This window comes from Delphinus delphis, chromosome 5 (genome assembly GCF_949987515.2).
Source record: "Delphinus delphis chromosome 5, mDelDel1.2, whole genome shotgun sequence".
Lineage (NCBI taxonomy): Eukaryota > Metazoa > Chordata > Mammalia > Artiodactyla > Delphinidae > Delphinus > Delphinus delphis.
The window spans coordinates 126,205,164-126,232,444 of NC_082687.1; the positions used below are offsets into that span (position 1 = coordinate 126,205,164).

At 37.2% G+C, this 27,281-nt stretch overlaps 1 protein-coding gene across 5 annotated transcripts in view; it reads right to left on the reverse strand.

The window, feature by feature from the left end:
* Window positions 1-27,281, reverse strand: part of SCLT1 (sodium channel and clathrin linker 1) — a 264,343-nt gene that overhangs the window by 199,085 nt on the left and 37,977 nt on the right. For all 5 annotated transcript variants that reach the window (XR_009519466.1, XR_009519467.1, XM_060011870.1 and 2 more), the window contains exons 3-5: window positions 4,285-4,343; window positions 3,684-3,756; window positions 301-356 (exon numbers count right to left, since the gene is read on the reverse strand). Coding sequence is in view for 3 of the 5 variants with exons in the window: in XM_060011870.1 (XP_059867853.1) it covers window positions 301-356; window positions 3,684-3,756; window positions 4,285-4,343 (188 nt within the window). In the remaining 2 variants the exon portion in view is untranslated. The remainder of the gene's footprint in view (window positions 1-300; window positions 357-3,683; window positions 3,757-4,284; window positions 4,344-27,281) is intronic.

Here is a 27,281-nt window from a genome sequence, read left to right on the forward strand (position 1 = left end):
ATATTTATAAGGTGCTTATTATGTACCCTATTTTAAGCAATTACTTTATCCCTTACAGTCAGCTCTAAGAAATAGGTTCTGTTATTGTCTCCCACTTATAGATGAGGAAACCCTAAAGCACACAGAGGTTAACTTGTCCAAGGTCATATAGCTAATAAGCAATGGAGCCAGGAGTCAAAAAGGAAATCAGGCCCCAGCGTCCACACTCATAACCAGTATACTCCATGAATAAAATACTAAATAACAATAATAAAAGTTACCTAAGACAACAATAAGATAATCAGTAGTTAATTGATCTACCTTTCATTTTCCTTGATGACATTTTCAAGTTGTAGTTTCATCTCACCCATCTGTTTCTGAAAGAATAAAATATGGTTGCAGAAAAACATTTTCCAGACAATTAGATTTATATTAAGTAGTTCATTCATATGCAAGCAATCAGATTCTATGACACTAGTCTACAGATAAGAAGTAATTATTCTTCACTTCTAACAAGCAATATTAAATATAGATATTTTAATGATACACAGAACATAATAGAACATTTTGAATAGAATATAAGTAAAAATATTTTATATAACATATTAATAAATATTTTAAAATGTAATTCCTATATTTAGAGATGTTTATAGGAAAAGAGATGTAAGATATTCCTTAATATGTCACTGTAAGAAATATCCGATGATCCCTAGACCTTGAATATATATCGTAATTCATCTTAGTTTAGGTGAAGCCCATGTAAGTGCTTGAATTTCAAGAAGTAAAATGTTAATGGGGAAAAAAGCAAATAAAGATCTTCTTTAGCAATAATTCATTCAGTCTCTGATTGACCACCTTGTTTAGTTGTATAAACTCTCTGCCCTATACAAGGCTGCTACAGTAAACCAATGTGGTCACTAACACATACATTAGTAGGAAAGACGGTAAAAAAAAAAAAAAATCACTAACTAAAATACCAATACGAATAAAATATATACTGTAAAGGGAATGAAATGAAGGTATTTTTAATTTTCTCTGAGGGGTTAAAGGGATTGCAAGATTTCAACAGGAAAGAAAGGGCATTTCAAGTAGGGTGAAATATGAGTAAAAGCAAAGAAGCAAAAAATATTAGACGACACAGGCATAGTCATCAGTTCTCAGTAAGAGTAAACGAGCAAGTGGAGATCAGGAAGGAGGCCATGTAAAATCATACTTAAAACAAAACTGCAATCAATTCATGATCTGTCCATTACTCTTGATTGGGTACCCCAGGCTACAGAAGAAGAGCCAATCCTGGAGTGAACCTGGCAAGGGAAGGGTGGAACAGGCAATCCTCCAAGCCTTTCTCTCTCCCTTTCAACTAGAGAAGCTCAAGGAAGCTTCCCCTAGGAAAACAGTAACAGCCAATTATTTAACTACAAAGCCGGCTTGAAAGGTGAACCTTTCCCAGGTCCCTGCTGTGCCTGAATCACAATTAAATCAAAATGAATGAATTCACTACCAGATAACTGAGAACTGACCACACATGGAGCCATGCAATGAGAGGTAAAACTGGAAAGGCAGGTGGCAGGTCTTGCTTGAATGCCATGCAGACTAAGAGGTTTGGATTTTATTGTAGCAATTATCCCCATTTTGTAATTATTTTTAAAAAATCGATCTTTAAAAATTGCAAAAATGTCAGCGTATCTTGAAAAATATTATTCAAATAATTAGGTAGGATATATGCATTAACTAGGATTCAGGGTGGATCATGACAGTAACACTAAAGATTCTTTACTGTAAAATATTTCAAAACATTTAATCGTTGAAAGAAAACAAAAATTCAGCAGTACCTTTCTTATCATCAAATTTTCCCCTATTATTTACATTTCTGGAAGAAACTTTCATATAGAAAATTATTGTGAATATTTTCCTGCTTTCAAGATATACTATTTTTTGACTGGTCAATAAGATAAATCATAAGAGCTTTGCTACTCAATAATATCTATGTGAGCAAGTGTTTTTGTTTTTGTTTTTGTTTTTGTTTTGCAGTACACGGGCCTCTCACTGTTGTGGCCTCTCCCATTGCAATGCACAGGCTCCAGACGCGCAGGCTCAGCGGCCATGGCTCATGGGCCCAGCCGCTCCGCGGCATGTGGGATCTTCCCGGACCGGGGCACGAACCCGTGTCCCCTGCATCGGCAGGCGGACTCCCAACCACTGCGCCACCAGGGAAGCCCTGAGCAAGTGTTTTAAGAAGTAGCTGTCAACATCTTTTTTGTCTCTAAAAGTAGCAACTATTCTTGCCCCTTAGGCTTTCTGCTACAGCTTCCTCTCTCTTGAAGTTAATCCAGTAATCACTCTTAGATGGAGAATGCCAAATGGAAAAATGAAGTTAAACACCTTAGTAAACTAGCTGATTAAAGACATATATGAATCAGGTAAATTATAAAAAATTAAAATTTAAAACAGTTTAATTTCAAGATAACTAGATATTCCATTTTATAACAATCAAACCACATGTCATTATAGCAATTTTGAGAGAGTGAATTCAGCAGAAACTTTAGGCTCACTAGTCCTAAAAATAAAAGCAAAATACCATTTGTGCAAAAGAGAGCTTTCTGTTGTTCTTTATCAATTAAAAAATTTAAACAAACAACTCATACAGCTCAACAGCAAAAAAACAACCACCCAATCAGAAAATGGGGGGAAGATCTAAATAGACATTTCTCCAAAGACGACATACAGATGGCCAACAGGCACATGAAATGATGCTCAACATCATTAATTATTAGAGAAACGCAAATCAAAACCACAGTGAAGTATATCACCTCAGACTGGTCAGAATGGCCATCATCAAAAAGTCTACAAACAATACATACTGGAGAGGGTGTGGAGAAAAGGGAACCTTCCTACACTGTTGGTGGGAATGTAAACTGGAAAACAGTATTGAGGTTCCTTAAAAAACTAAAAGCAGAGTTACCATACGATCCAGCAATCCCACTCCTGGATATATATCCGGAAAAGACAAAAACTCTAATTCAAAAAGATACATGCACCCCAATGTTCAGAGCTGCACTATTTACAATAGCCAACAGTTGGAAGCAACCTAAGTGTCTATCAACACATGAATGGGTAAAAAAGATGTGGTGTACATATATACAGTGGAATATTATTCAGCCATAAAGAATGAAATAATGCATTTGCAGCAACATGGATGGTCCTAGAGATTATCATACTAAGTAAGTCAGACAGAGAAAGACAAATATCATATGATATCATTTATATGTAGAATCTAAAAAAAAAAAATTATACTTAAAACAGAAACAGACTTACAGAAGTAGAAAACAAACTTATGGTTACCAAAGGGGAAAAGAGGGGGCAGGGATAAATTAAGAGTTTGGGATTAACAGATACACACTACTATATATAAAACAGATAAACAACAAGGACCTACTGTATAGCACAGGGAACTAGATTCAATATCTTGTACTAACCTATAATGGAAAAGAATCTGATAAAGAATACATATATATACACACACACACATAAATGTGTAAATGTGTATAGCTGAATCACTTTGCTGTACACCAGAAAATAACACGTAAATTGATTACAGGTAAACATTTTCTTCCTTATCAATGTTCTTGTAAAGAAAGGGAGTCTATTTTTTCTTTTTTTAATAAGAAAATATTACCAAATGGTTGATAGCTATGATTCCATACCTGATAATATTTCAGCTGCCCATTTAGCTCTTCCAGATGCTTATCATACTCAGTAATAAGAGGAACTAAAAAGCTAAAGAAAATTTCAAAGTTAAAAAGATACATATTCTTTTTAATCTAGTTTAATAAATATGTAACATGAAATAAATTAAACATCAAAATTTTTATGTTAATTTTCTCCATAGCAATCAATACTTTGCCTTTTTCCTAAACCAGAGGTTCTCAACCTTAGCTCAATTAATATTTTAGGCTGAATAATTTTTTGTTGTTGGGGGCTGACCTGTGCACTGTAGGATGTTTAGTAGCATTCCTGGCCTCTACCCATTAGATGCCACTAGCACCCTTACCCTCCACAATTGTGACAAGCAAAAATGTTTCCAGACATTGTCAAATATCTGGGGAGGGAAGGGAAGCAAAAATCACTCAGTTGAGAACCACTATTATAGACAATAATACTGGCTTTTTTCCCCTTGTCAATTCAATGACAGATCATTTAAACCTAATTATAGCAGAATATAAAATAAACATTCCTAATACTAAAAAATTAACAATAATTAAACATAATTAAGAAAATAATATTTTTCTGGTAATTCAACCTTACCTTTGGTCAACTACTGAGTTTTCTACTGTGTCACCTGCAACTCCTTTGAAGACAGATTTCTGTAACAGAAAATACTGCATATTAAAATTTTGTTTTCTCACATCTTTCTAGTCAAAACTGACAGTAGTTTAAAATTAAATACAAGTAAACATTTTATAACCTTAAATCTGTCACTGCAATTACAAAAGAGGGAAAGAGAAAAAAAAAGTTATATTAACTGATGCCGAAAATGTATTCAGTAAATTTTAACGCCCATACATAATAAAACTCTTGGCAAAATAGAAATAGGAAGAAATTTCTCGATTGATAAAGAACATCTACCAAAAACCTACATCAATTACTATTCTTCATAGCGGAACATCAGAAGCACTGCACGAAATTCAGTAATAATACAAGGCTGCTCACTATCACTGCTAAAACGCAGCATTGTACTAAAGGTTCCAATCAGTGGAATCTGCTGCAGGGACAGGGGGTTGGAGATCTAAAGGTTGAAAAGGAACATACAATACTATTCTGATCTACAGACAATTTGACCATTTACCTAGAAAACTCTCTCTATAATCTACCAATTATTAGGACTAAGAACAGAGTACACCAAGTCACCAGATAGAAGATCAAACATAAAAAAAACAGCTGCTTTCCCAAATACCAGCAATAATCAGAAAATGTGATAGGAAAAAATATGGTATTCACTACTATAAGAAAAGGTAGTACTTGAGAATAAAACAAAAAAAATGTTGCAATAACTTTAATAAAATATTAACTTTACTGAAGGACATAAAGGATCTAAATAAACAGGGTTCTATACCATACTCATATGTGGAACAGTCAGTATTATAAATGTATATATTTCTTAAAATTCACTGCAGGTACAATGCAATTCCAAAAAAGAAATCCAATAGAATAATTTATGAAACTTGATCTTAAACAGATGGTAAAGTTCCTATGTTTGAGTAAATGTGCAAGAATAGCCAAGATAATCTGGCCAAAAAAAAAAAAGAGGGGAGAACTTGCTCTACTACATGAGAAAACACTATAATGCTAGAGTAATTAAAACAATATGGTTCAGACACAGTAACAAACAGAACAGTACAGAAAATTCAGAAATAGATTCAAGTATTTATGGGTATGCAGTATATAAAAGAAGTGGAATTATAACTATAATAAATGGACAAAGTACTGCTTTTCAACTAATAGTGTTGGGTAAAAAAATAAAATTAGATCCCAGCACACACTAAATGGAAAGTAAATTACAGATAGATTAAAGATCCAAATGTTTTAAAAAGTTAATAACTATTGAAAGAAAATGTATTATTGACCTTGAGATACAGAAAGCTTTCTTAAGCTCTAAAAATGCAGAGACTATTGTCTGCTTTGTTCACCAATATTCCAAGCAGTGCCTGGCATACTCTCACTCAAAATACATTTTCTAGCCGAAAGACACAAGTAGTAAAATCTATAAACAGAAGAAATAACATATTTTACAATCCAAATTTAAAACTTCTATACAACTAATGACACCATAAGCAAGGTTAAGAGGACAGTATAATTTTAACATGACCAAAAAACACAGTAACTATTATAAAGTATGCAGAAACATTCAAAACACAAGGAGATGTATAAGAACTTTCAGTGGAGCTTTTACTGTAATTAAAAAAAATAGGATAAATGAAAAATAATACAATAGGATCTCATAAGTAGGTCAAGGGATTAGCAAGACATATGTATCAACATGGATATATCACCAAAAAAGGGGTTACCTTCTAGGAGTAGAAGGAAGGAAATGGGACAGAGGGAAGGACAGACAGATTCAAAGGGATTTTTTAAAAAAATGATGTACAGTTGACTTATTGTGTAAGTACTGTGCACAGTACTGAGTTAGGTGTATAGCAAAGTGATTCAGTTATTTCATTTCAGATTACTTTTCATTATAGGTTATTACAAGATACTGAATAGAGTTCCCAGCGCTATACAGTACATTCTTGTTCCTTATGTATTTTACAAATAGTAGTTTGCACCTGTTAATCCCAAATTCTTAGTTCTTCCCTCCCCCTCCTTATCTCCCCTTTGGTAACAATAAGTTTGTTTTCTATGTTTGAGAGTTCGTGTCTGTATATAAATTCATTTGTATTACTTTTTAGATTCCACATATAAGTGATATCATATGATACATGCCTGACTTACTTCACTAAAGTATGATATTCTATAGGTCCATCCATGTTGCTGCAAATAGCAATATTTCATTTTTTTTATGAGTGAGTTAATATTCCACTGTATATTTATACTACATATTCTTAGACCAATCATCTGTTAATGGGCCCTTGGGTTGTTTCCATATCTTGGCTATCGTAAATAGTGCTGCTATGAACATAGGGGTGCATGTATCTTTTTGAAATAGAGTTTTCATCTTTTCTGGATATATACCAAGGAATGGGATTGCTGCAGCAGATGGTAACTCTATTTTTAGATTTTTAAGGAAACGCCATACTGTTTTCCATAGTGGCTACACCAATTTACCTTCCCACCAATAGTGTAGGAGGGTTCCCTTTTCTCCACACCCTCTCCAGCATTTATTATTTGTACAGTTTTTGATGATACCCATTCTGACCAGTGTGAGGTGACATCTCTTTGTGGTTTTGAGTTGCATCTTTCTGATAATAAGTGATGGTGAGTATTTTTTCATGAGCCTGTTGGCCACATGTAGGTCTTCTTAGGAGAAATGTCTGTGGCCAGTTTTTGATTGGGTTATTTGTTTTTTTGTTATTGAGTTGTATGAGCTGCTTGTATATTATGGAAATTAAGCCCTTGTCAGTCGCATCATTTGCCAATATTTTCTCCCAGTTGGTAGGTTGTCTTTTCATTTTGTTTATGGTTTCCTTTGCTGTGTAAAAGCTTGTAAGTTTTATTAGGTGCCATTCATTTATCTTAGCTTTTATTCCTTTTACATTGGCAGAATGATCTAAGAAAATATTGCTATCAGTTATGTCTAAGAATGCTCTGCCTATGTTCTCTTCTACGAGTTTTATGGTGTCATGTCTTAAATTTAGGTCTTTAAACCATTTTTGTATATGGTATGAGGCAGTGTACCAATTTCAGTGACTTACATGCAGATGTCCAGCTTTCTCAACACCATTTGCTAAAGAGACTGTCATTACTCCATTGTACACTCCTGCCTCCTTTGTCAGAGGTTAACTGACCATAGGTGTGTGAGTTAAATTCTGTGCTCTCTATTCTAAAGATCCGTTGATCTAAATATCTTTTTGTGCAAATACCACAATGTTTTGATTACTATAACTATGTAATATAGTCTGAAGTCTGGAAGGATTATGCCTCCAGCTTCTTTTTCCTCAGGATTGCTGTGGCAGTTCTGGGTCTTTTGTGGTTCCATATATATTTTACAATTATTTGTTCTAGTTTGGTGAAAAATGTCATGGATATTTTGATAGGGATCACATTACATCTGTAGATTGCTTTGGGTAGTATGGCCATTTTAACAATATTAATTCTTCCAATCCAAGAGCATGAGATATCTTTCCCTTTCTTTGAATTACCCTCAATTTCCTTTATCAATGTTATATAGTTTTCAGCTCCTTGGTTAAGTTTACTCCTAGGTATCAATACTTTTTTCTTTTTGATGTGATTTTAAATGGGATTGTTTTTTCACTTTCTCTGATATTTTATTGTTAGTGTAAAGAAAAGCAACAGATTTCCGTATATTAATCTTGTAGCCTGCTACTTCGCTGAATTCATTTATTAGTATCGAATAGGTTTTACGTGGAGACTTTAGGGTACTCAAAATAGAGTATCATATCATCTGCAAATAGTGACGTTTTAAGTTCTGCCCTTCCAGTTTGGATAAAATTTATTTATTTTTCTTGTCTGATTGCTGTGGCTAGGATTTGCAATACTATGTAGAATAACAGTGGTGAGAATGGGCATCTTGTCTTAAATCTGAATTTATTGGGAAGGCTTTCAGCTTTTCACTACTGAATATTATGTTGGCTGTGGGTTTGTCATAAGCAACTTTTATTATGTTGAGATATGTTCCCTCTAAATCCACTTTGGTGAGTTTTTATCATGAATGGATATTGAATTTTGTCAAATTTTTCTGCATCTATTGAAATTATCATGTGGTTTTTGCCTTTGCTTTCATTAATATGGTGTATAATATTGATTGATTTGTGTATTGAACCATCCTTGTGACCCTGGAATGAATCCAACTTCATCATGGAATGCTCCTTTTTATGTATTGTTGGATCCAGTTTGCTAATGTTTCGTTGACAATTTTTGCATTTATATTTGTCAAAGATATTCACCTGTAATTCTCTTTTCTGCAGTGTCTCTGTCTGGTTTTGTTACTAGGGTGATGGTGGCTTCATAGAATGACTTTGAGACTGTTCCCTCCTCTTCAATCTTTCAGAATAGTTTGAAAAGGATACGTTTAAGTTCTTCTTTGTATGTTAGGGAGAATTCCCCAGTGAAGCCATCCAGTCCTGGACTTTTGTTTGAAGAGGTTCTTAGGTCTGTCTACCAAGACAACAGAAATAAAAGCAAACACAAACAAATGGGACCTAATCAAACTTAAAAGCTTTTGCACAACAAAAGAAATCACCAACAAAATAAAGACAATCTACGGACTGGAAGAAAATATTTGCAATGATTCAACTGACAAGGGTGTGCGTGTATTAATCTCCAATCCCTAAATTATCCCTCCCCATCCCTGTCCCCTTTGGTAACTTTCAGTTTATTTTCTATGTATGTGAGTCGGTTTCTGTTTTGTAAATGACTTCCTTTATATCACTTTTTTAGATTCCATATATAAGTGATATCTTATGATATCTGTCTTTGTCTGACTTACTTCACTAAAGTATGATATCTCTAGGTCCATGCATGCTGCTGCAAATGGCATTATTTCATTCTTTTTATGGCTGAGTATTATCACATTTTATGTATATGTGTGTGTGTATATATATATACCACATTTTCTTTATCCATTTCTCTGTCAATGGACATTCAGGTTGCTTCCATGGCTATTGTACATGCTGTGGCTATGAACATTGGGGTGCATGTATCCTTCTGTTTTAGTTTTTTTTTTCTTTTTTAAAAAATATTTATTTATTTTGGCTATGCTGGATCTTAGTTGTGGCACATGGGATCTTCGTTGCAGCATGCGGGATCCTTAGTTGCGGCACGCGGGTTTCTTAGTTGCAGCATGCAGTTTTCTCTCTTTTCTTTTTTTGCGGCACGCAGGCCTCTCACTGTTGTGGCCTCTCCCGTTGCGGAGCACAGGCTCCGGACGCGCAGGCTCAGCGGCCATGGCTCACGGGCCTAGCCACTCCACGGCATGTGGGATCTTCCCAGACTGGGGCACAAACCCATGTCCCCTGCATCGGCAGGCAGACTCTCAACCACTGTGCCACCAGGGAAGCCCGCATGCAGTTTTCTTAGTTGCGGTGTGCGGACTTCTTAGTTGAGGCATGTGGACTCTTAGTTGTGGCAAGCCTGCAGGATCTAGTTCCCCAACCAGGGATTGAACCTGGGCCCCCTGCATTGGGAGCATGGAGTCTTACTTACTGGACCACCAAGGAAGTTCCTGCATGTATCCTTTTGAATTACAGTTTTCTGTGGATATATGCCCAGGAGTGGGAATGCTGGATCATATAGTAACTCTATTTTTAGTTTTTTAAGGAATCTCCATACTGTTTTCCACAGTGAATGCACCACTTTACATTCCCACCAAAAGTTTAGGTGCGTTCCCTTTTCTCCACACCCTCTCCAGCATTTGTTATTTGTAGACTATTTAATGATGACCATTCTGACTGGTGTGAGGTGATACCTCAGTGTGGCGTGAATTTCCATTTCTGTGATAACCAGCGATGTTGAGCATCTTTTCATGTGTGTATTGGCCATCTGCATGTCTTTCTTGGATTCTGCCCAGTTTTTGATTGTGCTGTATGTCTTTTTTTGATATTGATGTGTATAAGCTCTTTGTATATTTTGAAATTAATCCCTTGTCAGCAGTAGCATTTGCAAATATTTCCTCCCAATCCATAGCTTGTCTTTTCATTTTGTGTATGGTTTCCTTTGGTGTACAAAAACTTTTAAGTTTAATTAGGGGATATCTTTTTTTTTAAGGAGCCTCATTTTATTTGTTGAGAGAATATTCTTTTTCTTTTAAAGTATTTATTTGGCTGCACCAGGTCTTAGTTCTGGCATGCGGGATCTTTGTTGCCACATGCAGGATCTTTAGTTGTGGCATTCAGGATCTTTAGTTGCGGCATACAGGATCTTTTAGTTGCAGCATGCGGGCTCTTAGTTGCATCATGCAGGATCCAATTACCTGACCAGGGATCAAACCCAGGCCCCCTGCATTGGGAGTGCAGAGTCTTAACCACTGGATCACCAGGAAGTGCCCATTTGTTTATTTTTGTTTTTATTTTCATTACTCTAGGAGGTGGATCAAACAAGATCTTGCTGTGATTTATGTCACAGAGTGTGCTGCCTATCTTTTCCTCTAAGAGTTTTATAGTGTCTGGCTTTACATTTAGGTCTTTAATCCATTTTGAGTTTATTTTTTGTGTATGGTGTTACAGGATATTCTATATTTCATATACTTCATTCTTTTCCATGTAGCTGTCCAGTTTTCCCAGCACCACTTATTGAATAGACTGCCTTTTCTTTATTGTATATTCTTGCCACCTTTGTCATAGATTAGCTGACTATAAGTGCGTGGGTTTATTTCTGGGTTTATTCTGTTCTATTGATCTTTGGGTGCTTTTGTGCCAGTACCATACTGTTTTGTTTACTGTAGCTTTTTAGTATAGTCTGAAGTCAGGGAGTGTGATTCCTCCAGCTCCATTTTTCTCAATATTGTTTAGGCTATTTGGGGTCTTTTGTGTTTCCACTCTAATTTTTAAATTTTTGTTCCAATTCTGTGAAAAATGCCACTGGTATTTTGATAGGGATTGCACTGAATCTGTAGATTGCCTTGAGTAGTAATGGTCATTTACCAATATTGATTCTTCCCATACAAAAACAGGTCTTTTGCCTCCTTAAGTAGGTGTATTCCTGGATATTTTATTCTTTTTCATATGATGGAAAATGGGATTGTTTCCTTAATTTCTCTTCCTGATATTTCATTGTTAGTGTATAGAAATGCAACAGATTTCTGTATATTAATTTTGCTTATTTTTATGTTAATTTTGTATTCTATGACTTTACCAAATTCATTGATGAGCTCTAATTTTCTGGTGGCATCTTTAGGATTTTCTTATCACCGTATCAACTACAAACAGTGACAGTTTTACTTCTTCCTTTCCAATCTGGATTCCTTTTACTTCTTGTCTACTCTGATTGCTGTGGCTAGACTAGGACTTCTAACAGTATTTTGAATAAAAGTGGTGAGAATGGGCATCCTTGTTCCTGACTGTAGATGAAATGCTTTGAGCTTTTTAACACTGAGCATGATGTTAGCTGTGGGTTTGTCATATGGTCTTTATTATGTTGAGGTGTGTTCCTTCTATGCCCATTTTCTGAAGAGCTGTTTTTTTATCATAAATGAATGTTGAATTTCATCAACAGTTTTTCTGCATCTGTTGATGTGTTCATATGGTTTTTGTTCTTCAAATTGTTAATGTGGTGCATATCATTGATTGATTTGAGGATATCAAAAAATCCTTGCATCCCTGGGGTAAATCCTAGTTGATCATGGAGTATGATCCTTTTAATGTATTGTTGGAGTCAGTTTGTTAGTATTTTGTTGAGGAATTTTGCATCAATGTTCTTCAGTGATAATGGCCTGTAATTTTCATTTTTCATGGTATCTTTGTCTGGTTTTGGTATCAGGGTGATGGTGGCCTCATAGAATGAGTTCGAAGTGTTCCTTTCTCTGCAATTCTTTGGAATAGTTTCAAAAGGATAGGTGTTAACTATTCTCTAAATGTTTGGTAGAATTCAACTTTGAAGCCATCTGGTCCTGGACTTCTATTGGTTGGTAGTTTTTAAATTACTGATTCAATTTCTGTACTGGTAATTTGTTCATATTTTCTCTTTTTTCCTGGTTCAGTCTTAGACTGTACCTTTTCTAAGAATTTGTCCATTTCTTCTAGGTTGTCCATTTTATTGGCATATAGTTGCTCATGGCAGTCTCTTATGATCCTTTGTATTTTTATAGTGTCAGTTGTACCTTCTTTTTCATTTCTGATTTTATTAATTTGCACTTTTTCCCTTTTTTTTCCTGATGAGTTTGGCTAAAGGTTTATCAATTTTATTTATCTTTTTCAAAGACCAGCTTTTAGTTTCATTGATCTTTCCTACTGCTTTTTTTTTTTTCAGTCTCTATTTCATTTATTTTTTGTGATCTTTATGATCTCTTTCCCTCTACTAACTTTGGGTTTTGTTTGTTCTTCTTTCTCTAGTTCCTTTAGTTGTAAAGTTAGGTTGTTTGAGATTTTTCTTGTTTCTTGAGGTAAGCTTACATCACTAAAAACTTCCCTCCTAGAACTACTTTTGCTATGTCTAATAGGTTTTGGATCAGCATGTTTTCATTTTCATTTGTCTCTAGGTATTTTTTTAATTTCCTCTGATTTCTTTATTGATAAACTGGTTGTTCAGTAGAATATTGTTTAGTTTTCACGTATTTGTGGACTTCTGCAGTTTTTCTTGTAGTTGATTTCTAGTCTCATAGTGTTGTGGTCAGAAAAGATGCTTGATATGATTTCAATTTTCTTAAATGTACCTAGGCTCGTTTTGTGGCCAAGTATGTGATTTATCCTGGAGAATGTTCCAGTTGCAGTTGAAAAGAATGTGTATTCTGCTGGTTTCAGATGGAATGGTCTATTTATATATCAATTAAGTCCATTTGGTCTAATGTGTTATTTTAAGGCCTGTGTTTCTAATTGATTACATCCATGGATATAAGTTGGATGTTAAAATCCCCTACCATTATTGTGTTATTGTTGATAGTTCCTTTAATATCTGTTAATATTTGATATATTGAAGTGCTCCTATGTTGGGTGCATATATATTTACAATTGTTACATCTTCTTGGATTGACCCCTTGATCATCATGTAGTCTCCTCCTTTAGATCTTGTAACAGTCTTCATTTTAAAGATTTTTTTTTTTCTGATAAATATTGCTACTCCAGTTTTCTTGTGATTTCCATTTGCATGGAATACCTTTTTCATCCCCTCACTTTGTCTGTGTGTGTGTCTAAATTTGAAGTAACTCTCCTATAGGCAGCATATATATGTGTCTTGTTTTTGTATTCATTCAGCCAGTCTGTGTCTTTTGGTTGGAACCTATAATCTGTTTACATTTAAGGTAATTATAAATAGGTATGCTCTTATTGTCATGATTTGTTAATCATTTTGGATTTGTTTTGGGGGTCTTTTCTCCCCCACTTTCTTCTTTTGTTATCTTCTCTTGTGATTTGATGACTATCTTTAGCGTTATGTTTGGATTCCATTTTCTTTTTTCATGTGTATATCTATCATAGATTTTTGGTTTGCAGTTATCATGACATTTTTGTATAGCAGTCTATATATACACATGACTGTTTTTTTTGCGGTATGCGGGCCTCTCACTGTTGTGGCCTCTCCCGTTGCGGACCACAGGCTCCGGACGCACAGGCTCAGCGGCCATGGCTCACGGGCCCAGCCGCTCCACGGCATGTGGGATCTTCCCGGACCGGGGCACGAACCCGTGTCCCCTGCATCCGCAGGCGGACTCTCAACCACTGCGCCACCAGGGAAGCCCCACATGACTGTTTTAAGTTGATCTCTTCATTTCAAATGCATTTTAAATACCCTAAATTTGTAATCTCCTCCCCCCACAATTACTATTTTTCATATAATATTTTACATCGAATTATTTTGTGTATCCCTAAACTACTTATTGTGAATATAGATTATTTTACTAGTTTTGTATTTTAACCTTCCTAGTAGCTTGCTGTGTGGGTGATTTCCTACCTTTAGTGTATGCTTGCCTTTACTGGTGAGCTTTCTCATTTTGTAGTTTTCTTGTTTCTAGCTGTGGCCTTTTCTTTTTCACCTAGAGAAGTTCCTTTAACATTTGCTACAAAGCTGGTTTGGTGATGCTGAATTTCCTTTAGCTTTTGCTTGTCTGTAAAGCTTTTGATTTCTCCATCAAATCTGAATGAGAGCCTTGCTGGGTATTCTTGGTTGTAGGTTTTTCCCTTTCATCACTTTAAATATATTGTGCCACTTTTTTTGGTATGCAGAGTTTCTGCTGAAAAATCAGCTGATAACCTTATGGGAGTTCCCTTGTATGTTATTTTTGCTTTTCCTTTGCTGCTTTTAGTGTTCTTTATCTTTAATTTTTGTCACTCTAACTACAATGTGTCTGGGTGTGTTCCTCTTTGGGTTAACCCTATATAGGACTCTCTGTACTTCCTGGACTTGGGTGACTATTCTTTTTCCCATGTTACAAAAGTTTTCAGCTATTATATCTTCTAATATGTTCTCAGACCCTTTCTCGTCTCCTTTTGGGTCACCTATAATTTGAATACTAGACTTGGACTTGGTATTGTCCCAGAGGTCTTTCAAACTGTCCTCATTTCTTTTCATTCTTTTTTCCTTCTTTTGTTCAGCAGCAGTGATTTCCACTACTCTATTTTCTAGCTCACTAATCCATGCTTTGGAATCATTTAGTCTACTATTGCTTCTTGCAGTGTATTTTTCACTTCAGTTATTGTGTTCTTCATCTCTGTTTAGTTGTTCTTTATTATTTTCCATCTCTTTATTACAAACTTCTGACTTCTTGCTCTGTGCATCCATTCTCCTCCTGAGTTCTTTAACCATCTTTATGGTCATTCCTCTCAACTCTTTCTCAGGTAGACTGTCTATCTTATTTCTTCTTTTGGGGTTTCATCTTGTTCCTTTGTCCGGAACACATTCCTCTGCTGCCTCATTTTGCCTAAGTTGCTATTTGTATTTTTATTATGTGGGGGATTAGTTATGTTTCTCGATCTTGGAGAAGTGGCCCTCTGCAGGAGGCATCCTATGCATCCCTGCTGGGTACTCCTGTCTTGTCACCTAAGTTATATGCTCTAGGGGTTCCCCCTAATAGGGCTGTGTGGATCCTTCTCTTGTGGTGGGCTCTGTGGGCAGTCTAGTAGGCTTGGTTGGCCCCTAGTCTGGTTGCTGGCTAGGCCCTGCCTTATGTCGATGCTGTTGGTTGCTGTTTAGTGGGGCCTGGTCATGAGGTGGCTGGCTGTGGAATCCTAGGGGGCCCCAGGACTAGTGCTGGCTCACTGGTGGGTGGAGTCAAGGTCCCAAAGATTTTGGAGCTGTTGCCCATCCACTGTTGCCAGATCCTGGGACTACACTACTGGAGGGCAGAGCTTGTCCTGGAGTCTGGCTGCAGGGCCCAGAGATCACAGAGATCATTTGAGAATGTTGGGTGGGTGGGGCCAACTCCTGACACAGTTGGGTATGGGCTCCAGGGTGTCCTGAAGGTGGCTTTGGGCTGCTGGTGGGCTAGGCCAGGGCCTAACTGGTCCCAGGGTAAATTGTTTTCTTGCTTCTGTTGTCTGCCCCCTGGTGGGTGAGACTGGTTGAGAGGACTGTGCAGGCCTACAGGCAGGAGGAGTTGGTGCCTGGTCACTTGTGAGTGGAGCTGGGTGTTGGCCCTCGGGTGGGCATGGCTTCCAGGGACATGTCTAGAGGAGCCTGTGGGCTCATGAGGTCATGAGTCAACCTGTCTGCTGATGGGTTGGGCTGTGTCCCTGCTCAGTTAGTTGTTTGGCCTGAGGCATCCCAGCACTGTAGCCTGTAGGCTGTTGGGTGGTGCCAGGTCTTGGCACTAATGAGCTCAAGGGACGATCCCAAGATGTCAGCTGCCATAGAAGCAGCATTCAGGTGGCTGAATGTTCCCCAAAATGTCTGACACCAGTGTCTCTATCCCCAGAGTAAGCTGCATCTGCCCCCACCTCTCGATGAGACTATCCAAGACCAGCAGATAGGTTTGTCCCAAGCTCCTATCAAATTACTTCTTCTGTCCTGGGTCCCAGTGCATGTGAGGCTTTGTGTGTGCCCTTTAAAAGTGTAATCTCTATTTCCCACAGTCCTTTGGGGCTCCTGCACTTAAGCCCTGCTGCCCTTCAAAACCAAGTGCTCTGGGGGCCTATCTTCCTAGTGCTGGACCTGGGCTGGAGAGCCCAAAGTGGGGCTCAGAACCCTCACTCCTGTGGGAAAACCTCTGCAATACAATTATTCCCCAGTGGGTCACCCAGTTGGGGGGTATGAGATTTGATTATATCAGGAGTCCGCCTCTTCTAGCCATCTTATTGTGATTTCTTCTTTTTGTCTCTATCTGTAGAAGATGTTTTGTGATAGGTTCCAGTCTTTTTCATCAATGATTTTTCTGCTTGTGATTTCAGTGTGCTCATGAGAGGAGAGGAGATCAGGGTCTCTCTACTCTGCCATCTTTAACCTTGGAGTGACTTATATGTGAGCTCCTCTTTTGGTCTCTGCATTTTCCTTCTCCTACTTTGTTTCTCTGGGTTGTTATGAATGTCCATTGGTAAAGCCACTGTGTGGAAGGATCCTGGGACCAGAGCCCTCTGCTCCAATGACTACATTATCCTCATCACATGAAGAGATGCTTCTTCTTTTTCAGGAGTATCTGAGAGCCTCAAATCTTCTTTCTACTCCACCCACTCTTCCCCTCAAAAGAAGAAGCTGTCTTATCAAACTGTGCGATAGGGAGAAGAGTCACTGCCCACACCTACTGTATGTTTTTGATTTGTGGTTACCCTGGATTTCAAGTATGCTGACCTATAACTATACCTACTTGCATTAAACTGATAGTCATGCAAGTGCAAACACGTCGTAAATGATCTACATTTTTATATTTCCCTCCCCCACATTTTGATTTTGATGTCCTATTTTACATCTTGATGCTTATCCTTTTGCTGTTAATCACTTTTGCTTATAATCACTATTACAATTTTTTGTTTTTAAACCTACATTGCTTATTTAAGTGATCTTCAATCATTTTATATATTTGCCTTTCCTATTGTGATTTTCCCTTTCCTATAGATTCTTGCTTTTTTTTTTTTTTTTTTTTCTATTTAGAGTAGGGTAGGTTTAATATTGCTGTATGTTGTTAGTTTTTACTTGTCTGAGAAATTTTTTTTCTCTCCTATTCTAAATGATAATCTTGCTGGATAGAGTATTCTAGGTTGCAAATTTTTCTCTTTCAGGAATCTGAATATATCATGCCACTCTCTTCTGGTGTGCAAAGCTTCTACAGAGAAATCAGCTGATAGTCTTATGGGGATTCCTGTGTAACTGTTTTTCTCTTGCTGCCTTTAGAATCCTCTCCTTATCTTTAACTTCTGCTATTTTAATTATGACATGTCTTGGTGTGGGTCTGTTTTGGTTCATCTTGTTTGGGACCCTCTGTACTTCCTGTACCTGGATATCTGTTTCTTTCTTTAGGTTGGGGAAGTTTTCAGTCATTATTTCTTCAAATACATTTTTGATCCCTTTTCTCTCTCTTCTTCTGGAATTTCTACTATGCATAGGTTGGCACACTTTATATTATCCCAGAGATCTCATATGATGCCCTCATTTGTTTTCATTTGTCTTTCTGACTGCTGTTCTGACTGGATGAGTTCCATTATTCTATCTTTCAGATGAATTATTTGCTCTGTGTCATTTAATATGCTATGCATTGCTTCTAGATCGGTTTTCACCTTAGCAAGTGAATTGTCTAATTTTGATTGGTTCCTCTTTATAGCCTCTAGTTCCTTGTTACAGTGATCTGCATTTCTATCAGTCTTTCTTAATTCCTTTAGCAGTTTTACTAACTCCTTTTTGAACTCAGGGTCTGATAGACTGGAGAATTCTGTTTCATTATTTGTTCTTTCAGGGGATTTCTCTTGTTCTTTTAGGTGGGAGTAGCTCCTCTGCTTTTTCGTTTTACTTAACTTTCTCTGTCTCTATGAATTTAGGGGAAACAGTTATCTACTGTGGTCTTGAAGGGGTGTTTTTATGTGGGAATGTCCCTGTGTAGATTGAGTGAGCCCAATCTTTTTGGTGCGAGGGCCAGTTTTGATATGGATGCCAACCACATCTTTCCTTAGAGTGTGCTGGCTGTCATCCCTTTGATAGAGGGTGTGATTGGTGTTGTGGTGTCCAGAGCCTGTGCAGGATGAGGGGCAGGTCCTCCTCTTTGCTGTCATTGCCCTGTCAGGGCCTGCGCAGGGTCTGTTCCCTAGTTGTTAAAGTAGAAACCCTGAGGGTTGTGTTAGACCAGGCTCTGTTGTCCTTGAGTGTGTGGTCACAGCAAACATATATGTTGCCCATGCAGTCACCTGCAGTTCTGCCCAGAAGCAGCCCGAGGTCATGTCTCTTTCTCTGTGTATTCATCCAAGACCTACTGGTAGGCTGTGGTGTGGAATAGGCTGGGGCTGGGACACAGTGGCTTGCAGGAATCAAGGATGTAGTCCAGTTGATCAGTCATTTACTTTATGATTAATGTTTTTTTTAATCCTGTTGAAGACATCTTGCCTATTATAAGCTGATGGACTTTTCTCCCAAATTTTCTTCTGAAACCACTATTACATTTAGACATACAATCAATCCAGAAGTTACATGTGAGAATAGTATGGGTAGGGATCAAGATTTTTTTTTCTCCTACATAAAAATCTGGCGTGGGTAGGGCTACTTCTGAACTCTATTCTGTTCAGTTGGTTTACCTGTCCATCCTTGGCCAACATCACACTGTCTTAATAATGAGAGCTTCACAATAAACCTTGACTTCTGCTACTATCTGTTCTCCAGCTTGTTATTCTTCTTTAAGATTGTCTTAGCTCTTCTTTGCCTTTTGCACAAAAATTTTGGAAACAACTTGTCAAATCTGAAGAAAAAAATCCCCCAGTATTTTGATTATGATTTTGTTGAATTCAATTAAGCTATATAACCCATGAACACAGTATATCCTCATATTTATTATCTTAAGGTTTTCATTAGAATTATTTCTAAGTATTTAATGTATTTTCATGCTACTGTAAATAGTACCACTCTTTAAATTTCATTTTCAATTGAATTGTTGCTATTTATAGAAATAAAATTAAATCTGTAATTTTGTCTTGTATCCAAAAACACTACTAAATTCATTTATTAAATCTGACAGATTGATGATTTTTGAATTTTCAATATACATCGTATTGTTTTCTACAAATAATGATAGTATTCTTTCTTCCTTTCCAGTTTTTGTATCTTTATTCATCTTGCTTTGAAGAAAAGTGATTTTTACCAGGCATCCATGCTTTATTCCCATTTTCAGGGGGAAAACTTTCAACATTTCACCATCAAGTACAATGCACATCTAGTGTTTTGTAGCTAGCCTATCAAATTAAGGAAGTTTCTTTCTGTTCCTAGTTTCCTGAGACTTTTTATTGTGGTAGGGAGTTAAATTTTACTAATTATTTTCTGATTTCTTGACATAATCATATAATTTTTCTTCTTTTTATGCTGTCAATATGGTGATTTATGTTGATTTATTTTCAAATGTTAAACCATCTTTGTTTAATTAATATATTTTATTTGCTAACAGTTAAGTATTTTGAAAGTAAGTTCATGAGTAAGACTGCCTATAGTTATCTTTTTTCAAAACTCTGTTCCAAGTTTGTTATCAAGATTATGCTGGGTCAAAAGCAGTTGAGAAGGAATTCCCCATTTTATACTCTCTGGAACAGAGATGTAAGATTGGTTTTATTTCTTCCTTTTCATGACTGGAAAAGTTCACTATGAAGTCCTCTAGACCTAACGTTTTCTTTAGTTGGATTTTTAAAAAATTTCTTTAATGCTGTGTTTAACCCATATATTCAAATTAGTATCATTTCAACATTTCAATAAAAATTACTGAGATATTTTATTGTTTTGTCACACTGTTTTGAAATCCAGTGCAAGTTTTACACTTAATAGCACATTTCAAGTGTTCAATAGCATGACCACTGGAATTCTAGAAAATGTGTTGTGTTTACCCTTTCACATTTAGATCTTTGTCTACCTGAAATTGATTTTTGAGCGTAATGTGAGGTAGGAATCTAGTTTCATTTTTTCCATATGAGTATCCAGTTGACCCAGAACCAATTTATTGAAAAGATAGTCCTATCCCCCTGTTCTGCTATGATCCTTTTGTCTTATATCAAGTGTCCACATATGTGTGAATCTGTTTCTGGACTCTATTCCATGTCACCTGTTTATTCATCTACACAATCTTAATTACTGTAATTTTTGTAATAAGTCCTGATATCTGGTAGGGAAATTGTTCCTAACAGTTTTTAAGACAGTCTTAGCTATTCCTGGTCCTTTGCCATTCCATATAAATTACCTGTGAAGTTCCTCAAAAATATCTGTCAGGATTTTGACTGAGATTGCACTGAATTTACATATCAGTTTGAGAAGAGCACTTTCTAAAAAAATAAATTATCTGTTCATCTGATGCTATCCTCTAGGTAGGATCTGGACAGGTCCTTGCCTTCTAGACTCTGCTACTTTCCACATTCTGGGGTATAAGCAACTGACTGAGAGGCTCAACCTTCAGAGCTTTGATGAGAACACAATGGAGCCCCCCCCTTCCCCCATTTTTGCAGGAGAATGTCCCTGACAAGGCAGAACAAGGGCAGAAAGTCCCTGGCAAGGTTCTAAAATCATAGGATGCAGGAAAAGATGGAGTCTTAGAGGAACCAGACCAAAAACCCTTGAGTCCTCATCTGTCTACAATATGGGCCTTGGGCCCTTGTGTGTGAGTTCTCAGGAGTCACCCATTCTTGCACTCACTCTAACCCAGGGTAGATCAATAGACTTATCCTCCTAGAGATCAGATTAGATGCTTTCCACTCCTCACTCTCCTCTACCTTCTCTGTCACTGGTCTTGCGTTTGCTTTGTGGTAACAGATGAAGTTTCATAAAGAAGCCAATTACAAATGTAGAGAATTATGCAGGCTGGCTGATCAGGCAGGAGAGGATAGGAACAAACAGACTCTCTAGAAAAAGGAACTTGTTAAAGGTGTCTCTGGCATCTGAAGAGGACTGATGAGGATGAAGAAAAAATAAAGACAGTAGTAAGATAATCAGAAGGCAAAATACAGATAGTAAGTAGCAAGATAACCAGGATCTGGTCATAGCTGAAAACACCATCATAGAAAAGAGGTCCTGTAAATAAACAAGCTTACCGTTCAATCTAAATGTTGTTTGGACATCATCTTGAATTCCCTATGTTCACCAGGTCACACTTCTGGGAATCCACCATCCTGGCAATTCTGAACTGCACCAGATCTATCCTACTAGTAGATAAATCATCTCTCAAATATGTTACCTGTGAATCTCCAGATCTGATTGGGGGTGGCTGGAGTTCTGATTAGGACCAGAGTACAAGGGACTAGGAAGAAGTTAGGAGGAGGAGTAGGGGCAAAGATAAAGGAGTAAAAAGAAAGGGGAGCAAGATGAATAGGGCAGCAAGTGGACAGTCTGGAAGGAATAGGGGAAGAGCTGGGAACAAAAATCCTTAAGGAAGGGTGGCAGAAAGGGATGACACTCGTCAGAAGAGGGAAACAGGTACAGCATAAAGCTGAAAGAGGTGGACAGTGCTGAGAAGTAGACTGAGGGCTAAAAGATTGAGGAGACAGGGGAGGATGGTGGGTTGGATAACATGAGCAAGAAGGAACAGAAATAGGAAGTGGAGGCAGGGAATGGAATGGAGAAATTAGAGGTAGCTTTCCTGTCATTTTTCAAATGGCATTTCTCTACTCATCTTGTGAAAATGAGTAACCGGCCTAAGCTGAGAGCTACTCCAACAACTATATCTCACACACTATTGCTCACATCACTCCATGTAGGAATGCTCATTGTGAGACGAAGTAAAACAGATCAGGGACTTCCTTGGTGGTCCAGTGGTTAAGAATCTGCCTTCCAATGCAGGGGATGCAGGTTCAATCCCAGGTCAGGGAACTAAGATCCCATATACAGTGAGGCAACTAAGTCCACGTGCTCTAGAGCCCCATGCCACAACAAGACAGAAGCCCGTGTGCCGCAATGAAAGATCCCACATGCTGCAACTAAGACCCAATGCAACCAAATAAATAAATAGATATTTTTAAAAAACCAACAGATCAGATTTGTGGTTACCAGAGGTGGGGTCTAAGGGGAGGGAGAAATGGATGAAGGTGGTCAAAAGGTACAGCTTATAAGATCCAGCTAATTAAGATTAACACTGATGTCAGTAGGCCCTGCCTATACAATAAGTCTAGTTACCATCTGTCAACTTACAAAGATATTACATTACTGTCGACTATATTCCCCACACTGTACATTTCATCCTGTGACTCATTTATTTTGTAACTGGAAGTCTGTAACTTAATTTCCCAAACCTATTTCAAACATACCCCACCATGCCTCCCTTCTGGCAACCACCTGTTTGTTCCCTGTATCTATGACTCTGTTTCTGTTTGTTATTTTTGTTTATCTGTTTTGTCTTTTAAGATTCCACATATAAGGGAAATCATACAGTATTTGTCCTTCTCTGTCTGACTTATTTCACTTAGAATAATACCTTCTAGGTCCATCCATATCATCATAAATGGAGAGATTTCAATCTTTTTATGGCTGAGTAATATTCCATTGTACATGTGTACCACATCTTCTTTATCCATTCATCTATTGATGGGCACTTAGGTTGCTTCCATATCTTGGCTATTATAAATAATACGCTGCAATAACAAAGGGATGCATATATCTTTTAGAATTAATGTTTTTGCTTTCTTTGGAAATACCCAGATGTGGAATTGCTGGATTGCATGGTAATTATATTTTCCATTTCTAGAGAAACCTCCATACATTTTCTGTAGTGGATGCACGAATTTGCATTCCCACCAACAGTGTACAAGGGTTCCCTTTTTTCCACATCCTAGCCAACAACTGTTATTTCTAGTATTTTTGATAAAAGCCACTCTGACAGGTATGAGGTGATATCTCATGGTTTTGATTTGCATTTTCCTGGTGATTAGGGATGTTGAGTATCTCTTCACGTATCTGTTGGCCATCTACATGTCTTCTTTGAAAAACGTCTATTCAGCTTCTCTACCCATTTTTAATCAGGTTGTTTTTCTGATGTTGAATTGTACGAGTTCTTCATATATTAACCCCTTATCAGATATATAATTTGCAAATATCTTCTCCCACTCAGGAGGCAGCTTTTTCATTTTGTGGATGGTTTCCTTTGTTGTGCAAAAGCTTTTTAGTTTGATGTAGTATCCTTTTTCCTTTTGTCTCCCTTGCATAAGGAGGCAGATCCAAAAACATACTGCTAAGAATGATGTCAAAGACAGTACTGACTGTTTTATTCTAGAAATTTTATGGTTTCAGGTCTTACATTTAAGTCATTAATCCATTTTGAACTTTTGTGCATGGTGAAAAGTCATCCAGTCTGATTCTTTTGCATGAAGCTGCCCAGTAATCTTGCTTTCTATCATTCACTATATAAGGTGGATTAGTGTTTGGACTTTTTATTGTGTTACATTGACCTATGTGTCTGTTTTGTGCCGGTACCATACTGTTTTGATGACTGTAGCTTTGTAATATAGTTTGAAATCAGGGCATGTGATACCTCCAGCTCTGTTCTTTCTCAAGATTATTTTGGCTATTTGGGGTCTTTTGTGTTTCTATACAAATTTTAGAGTTATTTGTTCTAGTTCTGTGAAAAATGCCATTGCTATTTTGATAGGGATTGCACTGAATCTGTGGATTGCATTGAATAATATGGTCATTTTTACCAATATTAATTCTTCCAATCCATGAACACAGGATATCTTTCCATCTGTTTGTGCTGTCTTCAATTTATTTCATCACTGTCTTATAGTTTTCTATAAGGTCTTTTACCTCCTTAGATTTATTCCTAGGTGTTACAATTTTTTATATAAGGTAACATCTCATCTGCAAACAGTGTAAGTTTTACTTCTTCCTTTCCAGTTTGGTTTCTTTTTCTTGTCTGATTGCTGTGGCTAGAATTCCCAATACTATGCTGAATAAAAGTGGTGAGCCTGAGCATCCTTGTCTTGCTACTGATCTTAGAGGAAATGCTTTCAGTTTTTCAAACTGAGTACAATATTGGCTGTAGGGTTTTCATATATGGCCTTTACCATGTAGAGGTAAGTTCCCTCTATACACATTTTGTTAAGAATTAACATGAATGAATGTTAAATTACTTCAAAAGATTTTTCTGCATTATTGAGATAATCATATGATTTCTAATCTTCAATTTGTTAATATGGTGTATTTTACTGACTGATTTGCTGATATTGCACCATCCTAGAATCCCTGTGATAAATCTCACTTGACCATGGTGCATGACTCTTTGAATGTATTGTTGAATTTGGCCTGCTAATATTTTGTTGAGAATTTCTGCATCTATGATGTTGGCCTATAATTTTCTTTTATTGTGATGTCTTTGGTTTTAAAATGAGAATGATGATGGCCTCAAAAAATGAATTTAGAAGTGTTCTCACTTCCACTTTTTGGAAGAATTTGAGAACAGTAGGTGTTAAACTGTTCTTACACTGGACTTCCATTTGCTGAAAGTTATTTTTATTATTATTAATGATTCAATTTCATTACTGTGATACAGTCTGTTCATACTTTCTACTTCTTCCTGATTCAGTGTGGGGAGACTGTACATTTCTAGCTATTTATCAGTTTCTTCTAGGTTGTCCATTTTGGTGTATAACTGTTCATAGTAATCTCTTATGATCCTTTGTGTTTCTGTGGTATCGGCTGTAACTTCTCCTCTTTCGTTTCTGATTTTATTTATTTGGATCCTCTCTTTTTTTTCTTGACTTTTCTGGCTAAAGATTTATCAATTTTGTTTCTTTTCAAAGAGTCAGCTCTTAATTTCTTTGATTTTTTTTCTTTTTTTTTTCATCTCTATGTCATGTATTTCTGCTGTGATCTTTATTCTTTCTTTCCTTTTACTACTTTGGGCTTTTGTTTGTTCTCCTTTTTCTAGTTTCTTTAGATGGTAGTTTAGGTTGTTTGAGATTTTCTGTTTCCTGATATAGGTTTGTATCACATTAAACCTCCCTCTCAGAACTGCTTTTGCTGCACTGCACAGATTTTGGATCATGGTGTTTCTGATTTCACTGTGTCTCCAGGTATTTTCTGATTGCCTCTTCGATTTCTTCAGTGACTCATTGGTTGTTTAGTAGCACATTGTTCAGCCTCCATTGGTTTGTATTTATGCAATTTTTTTTACTATTTGATTTCTAATCTCATAATTTTGTGGTTTGAAAACATGCTTGATATGTGAAATGGTTTTTAATATTAAATTCAGTGTTTTAAAAGATGAAAGACTACTCAGATTTCTACTGCTTCTTGTGTCAGTTTTATTAAGTTTTGCTTTTCAAGGTATTTTATCTATTTCACCTAAATTGTCAAAGATATTAGTGTAAGGTTGTTTATAATATCCTCTTATAATCATTTTTAATGTATGTAACATCTGCAGCAATGTCAAATTTTTCATCTGATCCTTATAATTTGCTTTTTCTCTGTTCTTTTTCTTTAATCTACCCTGGTAGAGATTTATGGATATTAGTGATTTTTAAATCAACCAACTTATTACCCTTGTTTTTCCCATATTTATATTTATTTTTTTATTTCAATGATTTTTACCTCACTTCTTTCCTCTTTCTTTCTCTGGATTTAATTTCCTCAGCTTTCTCTACCTTTTTCTATCTTTTCTCTTTTTCAAATACATGTAGTAGGTCTATAAACTTCCCTCTAAGCACTGCTTTAGCTACATCCTACAAGTTCAAATAAATATTAATTAAAATTTTTATGTTGATACAATTACTGATTGTTGCTTCATATGTCATAAAAAATAATAGAAGTTTCCTTTGAGGAGATTGGCCAAGATGGTGGGGTAGACTCTGACCTCACCTCCTCTCATGAGCACACCAAAATCACAACTATCTGCAGAACAACCATTAATGGAAAAAATCAGAACCTACCAGAAAAGGTCTTCCATAAATAAAGACATAAAGAAGGAATGACCACAAAACAGGTAGGAGGAAAGTGCACTCGTGATATAATCAAGTCCCATACCCCAAGTGGGCAACTCACAAACTGGAGAATAATTATATTGCAGAGGTTCTCCCACAGGAGTGAGAGTTCTGAGGCTCACGTTGGGCTCCTCAGCCCAGAGATTCCTGAAACCAGGAAAAGGAACCCCCAGAGCATCTGACTTTGAAGGACAGGGAGACTTAATTTGGGGGACCCCACAGGACTGAGGGAAATAGAGACTTCACTCTTAAAGGGTGCACACAAAGTCTCACATGCACCAGGAGCAAGGGAAAAAGGAGTAAGCTGATAGAAGCCAGGGCCAGACAACCTTGGTAGTCTCGGGGAGACTCCTGGAGAGGTGTGGGTGGCTGTGGCTCACCCTGGAGACATAGAAACTGGCAGCAGACATAAGTGGGAGCTATCTACTGCATGGATGCTGCAGTTGGTGGCCACCATCTTGGGATCCTCCTCCCTCAAGCTCATCAGTGCCAAGACCTGACCCCACCCAACAGCCTGCAGGCACCAGTGCTGGGACACCTCAGGCCAAACAACTAATTGGGCAAGGACACAGCCCACCCATCAGCAGATGGGCTGCCTAAAGAATTCCTGAGTGCACAACCACCTCTAGACATGCCTCTAGACATAGCACTGCCCACCAGAGGTCTAAGACCCAACTCTACCCACCAGTGGGCAGGCACCAACTCTGCACTCCAGGAAGCATACGCTAGCCTCACATACCAGAGATGAGACAACAGATGCAAGAAAACCATAGTCCTGCAGCATGTATATCTAGCCTGCCCACATCAGGGCAGACCCTACCCTAGGACCAGCTCTGCCCACTAGCAGGCCAATGCAAGCTTCGGTACACCCCAGAGCCCATATCCACTGTGTCAGTATCCGGCCCCCCAAAC